The 13,293-nt window shown below is 43.0% G+C and overlaps 1 protein-coding gene across 2 annotated transcripts in view; it reads right to left on the bottom strand.

Moving 5' to 3' along the window:
- Positions 1 to 9,180: 9,180 nt before the first annotated feature.
- The window catches only part of LPXN (leupaxin), a 33,383-nt gene continuing 29,270 nt past the window's right edge, over positions 9,181 to 13,293 (bottom strand). For both annotated transcript variants that reach the window (XM_079789084.1, XM_079789083.1), the window contains 2 exons: positions 10,697 to 10,845; positions 9,181 to 10,346 (listed from right to left, as the gene is read on the bottom strand). In XM_079789084.1, coding sequence (XP_079645210.1) covers positions 10,077 to 10,346; positions 10,697 to 10,845 — 419 coding nt within the window. In that variant the 3' untranslated portion in view covers positions 9,181 to 10,076. The remainder of the gene's footprint in view (positions 10,347 to 10,696; positions 10,846 to 13,293) is intronic.

Below are 13,293 nucleotides of genomic sequence, written 5' to 3' on the forward strand. Positions count from 1 at the left end.
GTGCTGCGGAAATCATTCACTCTTGAGCATTACTTTGTCAATATGTTGCCACAAAGGAAGATTATGAGCTCAAACTCAAGCTCTTCTCCTAATCTTCCAGTATTTTCAGTTCCATCAGCTTTCATCCTGAGCCTTTAAAACGATTTCTGAAATCATCCCAAAACAACGAAGGGCTGGCTACAGTTTTCACAGTCTCTGTGGAAATGCTAGAAGTTGACTTCTTCACTTATCTCTTGGACTATTTTGCTAATGCCTTTCAGCCTTTCATGTGTGGTTCTTGGCAGTTTACAAAGCCCCTTCTCATTTATTATCTTGGTTAATCCTCACTACAAATCCACATGGGAAGTATTATTTATTGCCCACGTTTAGCATACTATGAAACTGAAGTTTGGAGAAGATAAATAGCTTAACTGAGGTTTACACAGTTTGTAAGTGGTAGAATCAACATTTGAGTGTTGGCTTGTCTTGTGCCAAGGCTACTGCTCTTGTTACTATCCCCCAAAACAACATAAGCTACAGCCGTGAATCATTGTCCTGCCCTAGTGCCCTCACTTGTCCCTTTAAAATTCAAAGCAGCATACATAACATAATTGACAGCACATTTTTTGCATCTTAGAGGATGACAGCACCCTCCCTTTTCCTTACTGATGTTGATACACATTATTCAACTTTACTAAAAAATTGGACAGGAAAAAGAAGTTTTTATTCTAAATATATCAGCTATCCACAGGATGCCTCAGACTTAAAATATGAAGTGATTCACTGTACTCCAATTTAAAAGCATTGGGAAGTGACAAGATACTATTTTTGTCTATTTGTTTTTCATGGTGACGTGAACATTCTGTGCCACTGTTGAGTGTATTTGTTCATTCATTTATTCATTCTTTAGCAACATGTTAAGCTTGTAAGAGAGAGAATACCAATATATCTATTATGCTTACTCAGTTAACTGGTGACAGATATCCACCTCAAATCAGTTTAAGTAAAAAGGGGAATTTATTTATTCACATAATTTCCAGTCTGGGGTCAAGACACTGATATGGTAGGATTGAGTGCTCAAAAGAAGATAAGGTCTCATCAGTACTCAACTCTACTTTCCTCTGTATTGGTTTCTTTCTCAAGCAGCCTCCCCTCTAAGTGATCATAAAGATACTAGAGGCCCAATGCACCAATATTTGTGCAAGAATAGGCCTTCCTTCCCCTGGCTGCCGCACTGGCTTCCCTCTGGCACCCAGGACCCGGGCCTTCGCTCTGGCTGCTGCCTTCCACCTTTGCTCCGGCCGAGCCACCTTCTGCCTTCGCTCTGGCCCTGCCACCCTCGTAGAGCTCCCTCCACCCCCTGCCTTTCCCCTCATAGCAAGCATCCCGCCCTGCCCCGGCCAACCCGCGCCTGCGTGTGTGCGTGCTGCCCAGAGCTGCTGGGGCAGGGCAGAACACCTGTGTTGTCGCCATGGCAATGACACAAGCATCCTGAACCGGCCGCTGCCATCTTTGTCGCATCAATTTGCATATTCCCTCCTTGTTGGCTGTGGGCACCGCTATCTTTGTTGCGAAGTGATGGTCAATTTGCATATTCTGTCTTGATTAGATAGGATTTCTCAGCAGCAATGAAGTTTTTATTATTCAACGGATAGAATCCCAACAGAATACCCTTTTCCCAGTAATTCAGTAAAGGTCCTGGGGAGCAATCTGATTTGCTTTGCTAGGGTCACATGTCTACTCCTGATCCAATCACCTTGGTCCAGACAGTGGTTTTCAACCTTTTTAATGCCACGACCCTTTAATACAGTTCCTCATGTTGTGGTGACCCCCAACCATAAAATTATTTTCGTTGCTACTTCATAACTGTAATTTTGCTACTGTTAGGAATCGTAATGTAAATATCTGTGTTTTCCGATGGTCTTAGGCTCTACAGCGTGGTTCTCAGCAGTGGGTTCTTCAGCAGCAGTGGGTTCTCACGACCCACAGGTTGAGAACCACCAGCAGGGTCGCCTAAGACCATTGGAAAACATAGATATTTACATTACGATTCATAACAGTAGCAAAATTACAGTTATGAAGTAGCAACGAAAATAATTTTATGGTTGGGGGTCACCACAACATGAGGAACTGTATTAAAGGGTCGTGGCATTAAAAATGTTGAGAACCACTGGTCCAAAAGAACAAAATAACTTATTGATCAGGCCTGACACTTGTATATATTACAGGAACTGATAGTAAAGTCAGCCCATTATAAATAACCACATGGGCCAAGTAGGAGAGAGATGTGGTTCCTTGTGGAGAAACTAGACTGAAAAAAAAAAAATAATGCTGAGAAGTGTGCTCCCATTCTATTTCACATCTTCGATTATGTTCAGTCATATTAGTTATCATAGTATATCATAATCTAACAGCCATAAAATCCAAAATCAAATGGTTTCATCTCCTTCAAGTTCAAGTTTAAAGAAAGTAAAATCATCTGACTTATTGGTATGCTCATTCTCAGCTGTAGAAATTGTTCCATAAGCATCTATGATCTGAGGTATCTCTCACAGGTTATCCCAGGCAAAACCTTATTCCTAGAGTAGTTTTATTTTTTGTGTTGTTTTTTAAAAATACATTTTTATTGATTTCAGAGAGAAAGGGAGAAGAGAGAGGTAGAAACATTAATAATGAGAGAGAATCATTGATCGGCTGCCTCCTGCATGCTCCCTACTGGAGATCGAGCCCACAACCTGGGCATGTGCCCTTGACCAGAATCAAACCTGGGACCCTTCAGTCCACAGGCCAACGTTCTATCCACTGAGTCAAACTGGCTAGGACCCTAGAGTAATTTTTGTTGAGATTTGGTGATATCCAAAATACAAAGGGAAGATGGATCATTCTCACCAAGATGCCAGGAAGTCTATGTGATTGTCCAGACTATGAACCTAAACACAATTAGGAGCTTTCTTTGCACAGGAAATTAATTTGGACACAGTACATTTGATTAATTTAGGCGCAATCAGGAGGTGTAACCTCCTACATAAACTGTCTCCTTTCTTATAGAATCAATTTGAGACATTGCTGCTTCCTGGCAAAGTTATACATTTGCAACAAGCACAACTCAATCACCAACTCTTATCTGACATTTCTTTCTTTCTCATCCTACAAATCCCAGTAGATTCCAAGTTCTCCTTAGAGTGTGTTCTCAGCACTTACATGTTGTGGGGGCAGACTGTCGCTTCTTTATTCCCATATTTTAGTGGCTGCCACCACTACCCTTATTAAGGACTTGTTCATGCCTAAGACACTTGCTTCTAAAGAAAATTGTCGCATCTTTTCACCTTTATTTTAGCTAGAAGAGCTCCCTTTTCAGAGTCTCAGACTGACACTGCTGAGGATGCTTCTTACTGCTGTGCCCTAGGGGCCTAGGGAAGAACAGTATCTCTGGCCTGATGCATTATTTACTAGGATAACACCATTATTCCTGGCTCTCCTCTATTTCTGAACTCTGCAGAGTTCTCAGACATGTTCCCTCAGGCACTGGGAATACCTATTTGCTTACTTTCTGTATTACCTTGAAACTCAGAAAACACTTTAATATTTTTGCTTTAAAAATATCTGAAGTGTAAAGCTCTTTTTAATCAAAGTATAGTTACACACAATATTATATTAATTTCATGTGTACAATATAGTGAAATGTCACATTTATTACAAAGTGATCACTACAAAAAGTCTACTATCCATCTGTCACCGTACAAAGTTATTGCGATATTGGAACATGTAGTCATGTAAATTGAAGATTCGTTATCTCCTTCCCAGCAGTACCCAGATTTTTTTTTTTTAAGTATTCACATCTCCTCTACAAAGTCCTTGTGTTTTCAGGAATTTAGTTCTGCTCCTAACTCTGGGAATGGTCTAATTTGGTTTAAGCCAAGCTGTATAGTCCATTCCCCCAGCAAAAAATCACTTGCTGGTGAATGACCTAAGCTAGCCCAGTTAGGAGAATCTCTGGTCTTTTCTTACTAAACTAGAAGAAAGCACTCTTTCTCCCTCTACTGGTCATGAAAAAGAAGTTCATGTGGCTGGCAAATAATTGTTGTCTTTACCATAGTATCACCTTGGAGGATTATATGCTTATTCTAAAGAATAATTGGCCAACAAGTTGAAAAATTCCTATTTAAAAAAAAAAAAAGAAAAATTCCTATTTCAGAATAGAGTTTCCAGTGTAAAGCATATTCTTTTAGGTATATATACCTCACTGGTAGAAAAGCCCTGCTCTTTGAGAGTAGCTTTTATTTTTTAAAAAAACTATGAGTTACTCAGAATCAAGAGTAAACAGGTGATCAGTTTGAGTAATAGTATTTATGGTTTTTTAAAGGAAAATGTTTTACTTGAAAATGGCTTCCTTGTGGCTAAAACATTAGTCCCAAATGCATCATCTCTTTTTAAACAAGTATCACCACCTATATTTATTGTGAAAAGAAAACATCTTCACTTCTTAATTGCACCTTCCTGAACTCTGGCTTTTCTCTGACATTTAAAAATATTTAGACCTACTGATATTTCAAAATAGCTCATCCTTAACAAAAAGTTTTAGCACCTGAACATTCTTTCTTAAAGGCTAAAACCTCAAGTTTACTTTGTCAAATTGCCCAGGCAACCATGAACACTGCAATATTAACACCTGCTTATGACATCATAGAGTCAAATACAGTAAAGGGGATGTTTAGAAGTTGAACGTAAATTTTGCTTAGTCTGGTAAGAAGTTGAATGTAAATTTTGCTTAGTCTGGTACTCTCAGCCAACCAAATAGTACATGAGGCCAGATGGCTTCCTATCTGTGTGGTCTGCTACATAGCTTGGATGCATTTGAAGTTCCTATAACTGTTACCACTTCCTCTTAACTCTCAAAACCCCTTATCATTCATTCTTTTTTAAAAAATATATTTTATTGATTTTTTACAGAGAGGAAGAGAGAGGGATAGAGAGTTAGAAACATCAATGAGAGAGAAACATCAATCAGCTGCCTCTTGCACACCCCCTACTGGGGATGTGCCCGCAACCAAGGTACATGCCCTTGACCGGAATCGAACCTGGGACCCTTGAGTCTGCAGGCCGACGCTCTATCCATTGAGCCAAACCGGTTTCGGCGACCCCTTATCATTCATTCTAACAAATGGGTGCATGTGAAAAATGTATCTGCAAAGGCACTAGATAGCAGGACCCATATAGATATAATAAAGCTTGGCAAGAATCATTTAATCTATCAGTTCTCCAAGAAGTTCTGTGCTCATACCAATCTAGACACCAAATCAATTCTATTTTCAATAAATATCTTTAGTTAAGAAGTTTTCCAGTCATTTAATCTATTTTTAAACAAATAATCCTATATCTTTAAGACCATGTTACAAATGATATAGTACAGATATCATAACTATCTCTTTTGAGTAAGGATGACTCCTTTGAAGCTTACTTGAGATAGGACATGAGAAAGTAAGATTCTTTAATAACCTGACTAGCTTTTCTACTTTACTTATAATATTTTGCAGAGGAAGAAATAATTAAGTGGAGACTTTCATTGGGGGTTTGAATTTCCTAATCCAAACCAGAAAATGGTAAATGATCTTTTATAACACTAGAGGCCTGGTGCATGAAATTCGTGCATGGGGAAGGGGTGTCCCTCAGCCCAGCCTGCACCCTCTCCAATCTGGGACCCCTCGAAGGATGTCTGACTGCCCATTTAGGCCCAATCTGGTAAGATCATGGCCAGCCTGGTAGGATCGGGCCTAAACAGGCAGTCAGACATCCCTCTCACAATCCAGGACTGCTGGTTCCTAGCTGCTCACCTGCCTGCCTTCCTGATTGCCCTTCACCGCTTCTGCCTGCCAGCATGATCACCCCCTAACCACTCCCCTGCCAGCCTGATTGATGCCTAACTGCTCCCCTGCCAGCCTGTTTGCCTCTATCTACCCTCCCCTGTACGCCTGGTCACCCCTAACTGCCCTCCCCTGCTGGCCTGATCGCCCACAACAGCCCTCCCTTGCAGGCCTGGTCCCTCCCAACTGCCCTCCCCTGCTGGTCATCTTGTGGTGGCCATCTTGTGTCCACATGGGGGCACCCATCTTGTGCGTTGGAGTGATGGTCAATTTGCATATTGTTCTTTTATTATATAGGATTAGATAGGATAGAGGCCTGGTGCACAGGTGGGGGTCAGCTGGTTTGCCCTGAAGGGTGTCCCGGATCAGGGTGGGGGTTACCTTGGGGTGTGGGGCAGCCCGAGTGAGGGGCCTGTGGTGGTTTGCAGGCTGGCCACGCCCCCCGGTGACCCAAGCAGAGGCCCTGGTATCTGGGATTTATTTATTTTCTACAATTGAAACTTTGTAGCCTGGAGTGGAGCCAAGCCTTCTGCTCACTTCGTGGCAGCAGCCATTTCTGTTGGGATTTTTTTATCTTCTATAATTGAAACTTTGTAGCCTTAAGTGGAGGCCTGGGCCAGCCAGGGTGTGTGGAAAGCTTGGCTTCCTCCATCACCAGGAAAACCCAAGCCTCCCTCCTGCTCTCTCCATGACTGCAGCCATCTTGGGTTAATTTGCATGCTCGGTCCTGATTGGCTGGTGGGCATGTCTTCTTGGTGTAGTGGAGTGATGGTTAATTTGCATATTGCTCTTTTATTAGATAGGATCTTTCTTCAAAGACATTCTAAGAACAGCCATCCTGTTTGTCTTCATGAGACAATTGTGATATTGAGGAAGATGCATTTTCATTTTTTAAAGAACAGCTATATATATATTTATATATATATATACTTTTATTAGTATATATATATATATATATATATATATATATATATATATATACTAATAAAAGAGAAACATGTAAATTGACCATCCTCCACTATGCCCACCAGCCAATCAGGAGTAAGAATGCAAATTAACCCAACAAAGATGGCGGTGGTCATGGAGCTGGAGTGAGCAGGAGGCTTGGATTGCCCCCGGCGATGAAGGAAGCAAGCTTCCCACCTGCCCTGGCCTCCACTCAAGGAGGGGCTGGAAAAAAAAAAAAGGAGGAGGGGCTGGGAGCCTGGATCGCCAGGGGCGTGGCTAGCCTGAAAATGGCCCTCAGCCCCTTACCCAAGCTAGCCACACCACCATGGGGTGAGGGTCCCTGCTGGGGGGCATGGCCAGCCTGCAAACAGCCATCAGCCTCTCACCCAGGCTAGCCAGGCACCCCAGCAGGAACCCCCACCCTGAAGGGGATGTGGCCAGCTTGAAAACAGCCCTCAGCCCCTCACCCAGGCTGGCCACGCCCCCCCAGCGGGGACCCTCACCCCATGGGGGAATGGCTGGCCTGCAAACCACCACAGGCCCCTAGCCCAGGCTGCCCCACAACCCAAGGGAACCCCCACCCTGATCTGGGACACCCTTCAGGGCAAACCAGCCAGCCCACACCCATGCACCAGGCCTCTACCTATACTAATAAAAGGGTAACATGCTAATTAGACTGGGAGACCTTCCAGATGTTCTTCTGGACAAAGCCATGGTGTCAGGGCTGAGGTAGAGGCGGTTAGAGGCCAAGAGGGGAGGGCAGTTGTGGGTGATCAGGCCAGTGGGGGGCCATTGGGGGTGATCACGCTGGCAGGGGCGGCAGTTGGGGGTGAGCAGACCAGCAGGGGGGTGCAGTTGGAAGCGAGCAGGCCAGTTGGGAGGGCAGGTGGGGGTGAGCAGGCCAGCAGGGGGAGCAGTTGGGGGCAAGCAGGCTGGTGGGGGGGGGCAGTTGGGGGCGAGCAGGCCAGCAGGCAAAGTGGTTAGGGGCAATCAGGTAGGCAGGCAGGTGAGCAGTTAGGAGCCAGCAGTCCCAGATTGCCAGAGGGATGTCTGACTGCTGGTTTAGGCCCAATCCCTGTAAACCAGCAGTAAGACATCCTTTGAGGGGTCCCAGATTGGAAAGGGTGCAGGCCGGGCTGAGGAACACTCCCCACCCCCATGCACGAATTTCATGCACCGGGCCACTAATATATATATATATGAAGAGGTAATATGAAAATTAGCTGGGATGCCTTAAGGTGTCACGGCTGTCTTAGTAGGAATTGCGCATGCAGATGGGCAAGAGGGAATTGCGTGCCGCCCCCAGCCCCAGTGGCTATGGGGAGACTGAGGCTGGAAGCGGGCTGGAGCAGAGACACAACACCAGGGCTGGGGGTGTGCTCTGAGCGGCTGCGACGTGGTTCAGAGCACGTCCCCACCCCAGCGGACACAACACCAGGGGGGAAACACCTTTTCTGACTGCTCATTGGCTAAGCTCCCTGTACACCGCCACTCGCAGTGTTCTTGGTAACTTGGGTAATAAGAATCCAAGAAGGTGATCTAGGGTTTTTCCACCTCACTCCTGGAGGAAAACGAAGGTCCACTGCTGGAGGGGCTAAGAAATGTCATATCCTGCCCTAGCCGGTTTGGCTTAGTGGATAGAGCCTCGGCCTGTGGACTGCAGGGTCTGGGTTTGATTCTGTTTAAGCCCAGGTCGGGGCTCATGCAGGAGGCAACCAATTGAAGGGTCCCTCTCACATTGATGTTTCTCTCTGTCTTCCCCACTCTCTAAAAATCAATGGAAACATATACTCAGGTGAGGATAAAAAAGAAAGAAAGATATGTCATATCCTATGAAAGACACATCTTGAAAATGCCTAAAGAAAGTTGTCATTTTTTTTGTGGTGAAGGGACTGGAGTCCATGTTGATGAAAACACCTTGGCGGCTGCTGTGGTCAGCAGTGGTAGCAGCAGCAGGGTGATGGGGTGGCGCCTTCCCCTGATCAGCCCGGTCAACTCCCACAGAGGGAGGCCAGACTGCAGCTAAGCTATCAGTAGGACATCCCCTGAGGACTCCCAGACAGTGAGAGGGGGCAGGCCGGGCTGAGGGACCCCTCACCCCAGTGCACGAATTTCATGCACTGGGCCTTTAGTTGAGATATAATTGATATACAAGAAATCTGGAAATATTTAATATATACCTTTCTTTTTTTAGTTTGGAGACATGCATTTATACGTAAATAAAGATTTGCAAGTGCCTAGTACAGATCCAGTTTTTCTCCTTTAATAAACAAAGTGATGAGAACAATTTTAAGAAGCTTTGCCATCATTTAAGATGATTCATTTATCTAAGTGAAAATAGAATAAAATAAAATGAATGTTATAGGTCCAAATTAATAAAAAAGTTAGTGAATAGGAGTCCCCCCTTTTAATTAAAAAATGTTTATTTATGGATGTAAACAAGAGGTATGATATAAATGTAATTAATTGCACAAAGTGCTTAGTTTATTAATATGAGAAGCAGAAGGATCATCTACCAAACTACATGATATTGAGTCATTAAAACACAAGCCACTTGCCCTGGCCAGTATGACTTGGTTGGTTGGAGTGTTGTCCCCTACATCAAAAAGGTTGCAGGTTCCATCCCTGGTCAGGGTGCATATGGGAGGCAACCGATTGATGTTTCTCTCTCACCTCAATGTCTCTCTCTCTCTTCCTCTCTCTCTAAAATCAATGAAAACATATTTAAAACACACACACACACACACACACACACACACACACACAAGCCACTTTATTTGTCAATTATGTCAGCACTCAAAGTTGTCCAGTTAAAATCTAATTCCTCATGAAAAAGAGAAATACACTGAAGGGAGATGCAAGGAGCTTAAGACTGCTACCATGATTCCTGACACCAAGGATAAAGTCCATAGCCATGATTGTGAGGAACTGAGTCACAGGGAAATATGGAAAGCTTGAAAAGGAGAGGAGATGTGAGCAGGGCCATCATAGGGGTGAAAATGGAGAAATCTGAGAAAACCAGTTACTAAATGAATGTGTGCCTGTGGAAAATATATCTGCAGAGACACTCGCTAGCAGGCTCCAGATCTAAATCCAAGTACCCAATTTAAAAAATAAGGCTAGAAATCTGAAACTTAAGGCTACAAGCCTAACATTTAGACATTCCCTTCATAGGCTTTACTTTCTCTATAAGCCTATTGAGCAGAAGGTCAGTAACAACAAATGTACTCTTTCCTCTCTTGGTTTAAATGTTAAAGGGTATCTGGAGGGCTGTGGGTTCAGCTGAGATTATATTTGGAAGAGCTTATTGAAGCAGGGTGGACAATAGGTCTTGCCATTCTGCTCCCTAAAGATTCCCTTCGACAACTGCGTCAGGCAGAAAGCACAGACGAAGTGCTCAGGATGGAACTTGTGGCCCATGGCACTGATGCAGCGGCCGGCGATGGGCTGCCCACACCCATAGCAGAGGGTTCCTTGGCGGTGATGGTAATGGAGCTCGCAGAATGGACGTCCATCCAGTTCAAAGAAGGAGCCAGTGGAGAAACTGCTGAAGCAGTCCTGGGGGTGAACAGAAGAAAAAGGAAAGGAAGGCAGATGTCAAGAATAAAACATCAGCAAAGTAAAACTTTCAGCCTAGAAATTCCTGCCAGTTACCTCTGCCAGTAAGCAGTAAGAATTTACTTGGGTCCTTGACAAATGCAGCCTAGAATATGGCCCACTTGCAAAACAGAAAGCAAATGCCACAACAAATGCTGTGTTTCATGTCTCCTTTAGGAAGCCCACATCAATCCCTCATCCCAACCTCTGAACCCTCTTAGCAGCTCTGCCTCTCAGAGAGGAGAACCCCTGACTTTCCTTAAATCCAAAATAAAGAAAGAAAGAAAGAAAGAATAACTGAGTGCACAGACCCCACAAACAAAGCACTCTGGGTGCCAGACAGTGTCCATGGCTGAAAGGTAGTTTTCCAACACTGGGCGGTTGCAGCCCCCACACTTGGGTGAGAACATGGCTAAGAAATCCTTTCGGCAATATGGCTTCTTGTCCTTCTCGTGAAAACCTAGAGAGAGAAAAATCAAGGGTTCACTGTTGCAGTTTGAGACCAGAAGCCAAGTTTGAGGTTGAGAAGAGGCCAATGATTTTAAACTCTCCCAAACTCAGTGTATTTGTATTCAAAATGGAGCTAACAACAAGCACCTACCTCAAAGGGCCATTCTGAGAAATACAGTGATAATGCAGGTAAAGTGTTCCAGTATTGTGCCTGAGTCATAGTGAGCATTAACAGTGGTAAGGGCTATTGCTTCTTGATGCCTTAGTATTAACTATTCCCTTCGCCTGGACAGTTCTGCCCCAGACCTCAATATGGCTAGCCTGACCTTGTCATTTATAAATCAGCTTTAAAAAAATCATCTTATTGAAGAGGCATTTCTCCAGCCTGTATCTACCACTTGGTCTTTTTCATTGCCTTTATTTACCATTATCTAAAATCATCTTTGTGGTCTGTCTTTCCTATTGGAACATTAGCTCTGAGAGAAACTAGATTTTGTTGGTCTTGTCACACTGTATCTCCAGTATCTAAAATGGCACCTGGAAAAAACCTGCCTCATATTTAAAAATATAGAACTATGAAATAATAATTTCCAAATAGATGTAAGATCTAAATGTAATAATTCAAACCATACAAATACTTGAATTAAAAAAATGGATGTATTCTTCTTTAATCTGTGAATGAAATAAGAACTGTCATAAAATGCCTCAAATTTCAAAAGCAAGTTAAATATTAATAAATTAAGCTACATTAAAAATACATATTAATGACTTATGCATGATCAAAAAACACTGTAAGCAAAGCTAAGAGGAAGGACAAACAAAGGAAATGATTTGTTAATTATATCTCAGAGAAATACAATGAATATAAAGGTCCCTAAATAATTATATGGTTGAGCATGGCTGGTGTGGCTCAATGGTTGAGCATTGAGCCAGGAATTAAGAGGCCACCGGTTCCATTCCAGGTCAGGGCACATTCCCGGGGTTGCAGGCTCAATCCACTGTCGGGGGGCATGCAGGAGGCAACTGATCAATGATGTTTCTCTTATTGATGTTTCTACCTCTCTATACCTTTCTATTCCTCTCTAAAATATATGTTTAAAAATAATATGGTTTCAATTATTGTTTTATAAAATGTATTCCTAAAAATTGAATCAAGTGGAAACAAATTAAACTACATAACAAATTGGTGATATGACCAAGGAAAGGCAATAATTCATTCTAGTGTCCTTAAAATACCGTATTTTGACTGTACAGTCCTACTGGATGAATTCTAAAGACAAAAAGAACAAAAAAATCTCAGTACCTCTCCGTGGGACCTGATAGTGTTGGCTGAGCACAAATATCATAAGCCGATATCTCTGCAAATATGAAAGCTCCACCTGTGCCTACTAAAATAGTGTGAAAGTAAAGCATACTCAGTGGATTGGAAAGTAGCCCACCAAGAACATTATTTCTGGAAATCTATTTTGATAGTAGCAGCCAAATTAAAAAAGAGAAAAAAGGCAATGGGACCCAAATCAGGTGGTGTAATCTTCCCATGATCTCCAGTCACTGTTAGATATGCCTTGCCTTGTTCAATGATGCTGTCTTGGAAAAGCAGATAGTTTAACAGACTTCTGAGGCCTATAGATCTAACAATCTAAACTAATAATTGTGTTCTTTCCTCTGAGACAGAGATGAGCTTGCTTACTTCTTTTCACTTTATCAAAGAATTTCTGGAGTCTGATCAAGTGCAACTGACTGTGGGCAAGCCTAATATTTAAGAAAAACTAGCGAACATGCACAGCCACCTTTCTTGCTTTTGTGTGCCCCAATATTTCTTATACATTCTTGTGCATCCATCACCTGGTGAGATTACTGCCTGGGCCCCACTCCAGAGTTTCTGATTCAGAAGGTCTGGGATGGGGCCTGAGAATTTTTATTTCAGACAAGTCCTCAGGCAATGCAAATGACCTAAAAGTGAGCTTGCTTGTAAGTCAGTGTTACTTGAGAAAACTATAAGACATGCCAACTGATCTAGGAATGACCCTCATCTAGGCATTTGTAGGGTAGCTGGTCATAAGAATGAGATTACAGGGAAGTAACAGCCTCTGTTTGAACTCAGGTGAGTCTCAGGAGAGGAATCAAAAGCAATAAGCCAAACTTGCTGTGATACCCCTGCATGTGTTATGCAATAATTGAGAAAGTTTCAGCACCTACTTGCCTAGAGGCTCTCTCTGGAGCCAATTACCTCTGGAGGATGGATGAGAAACACTAACAATTAAAAGTGCCACACTCTGTGAGGCTCTTATCCACCAGGGAAATTAGAGAGCACCTGCATGGCCTGGATAATGAACAATTAAAAAGAAGGTAGGCAATGAGGACCTATTCCCTATGGGAGGATGTTAAGGCCTGATGTACTTAGAAACTTGAGGCTTAAAGAGCAATTCCCTGAACTGAAACAAAAAATGCAAATGAA

This window comes from Cnephaeus nilssonii (genome assembly GCF_951640355.1).
Source record: "Cnephaeus nilssonii genome assembly, chromosome: 13".
NCBI classification, from domain to species: Eukaryota; Metazoa; Chordata; class Mammalia; order Chiroptera; family Vespertilionidae; genus Cnephaeus; species Cnephaeus nilssonii.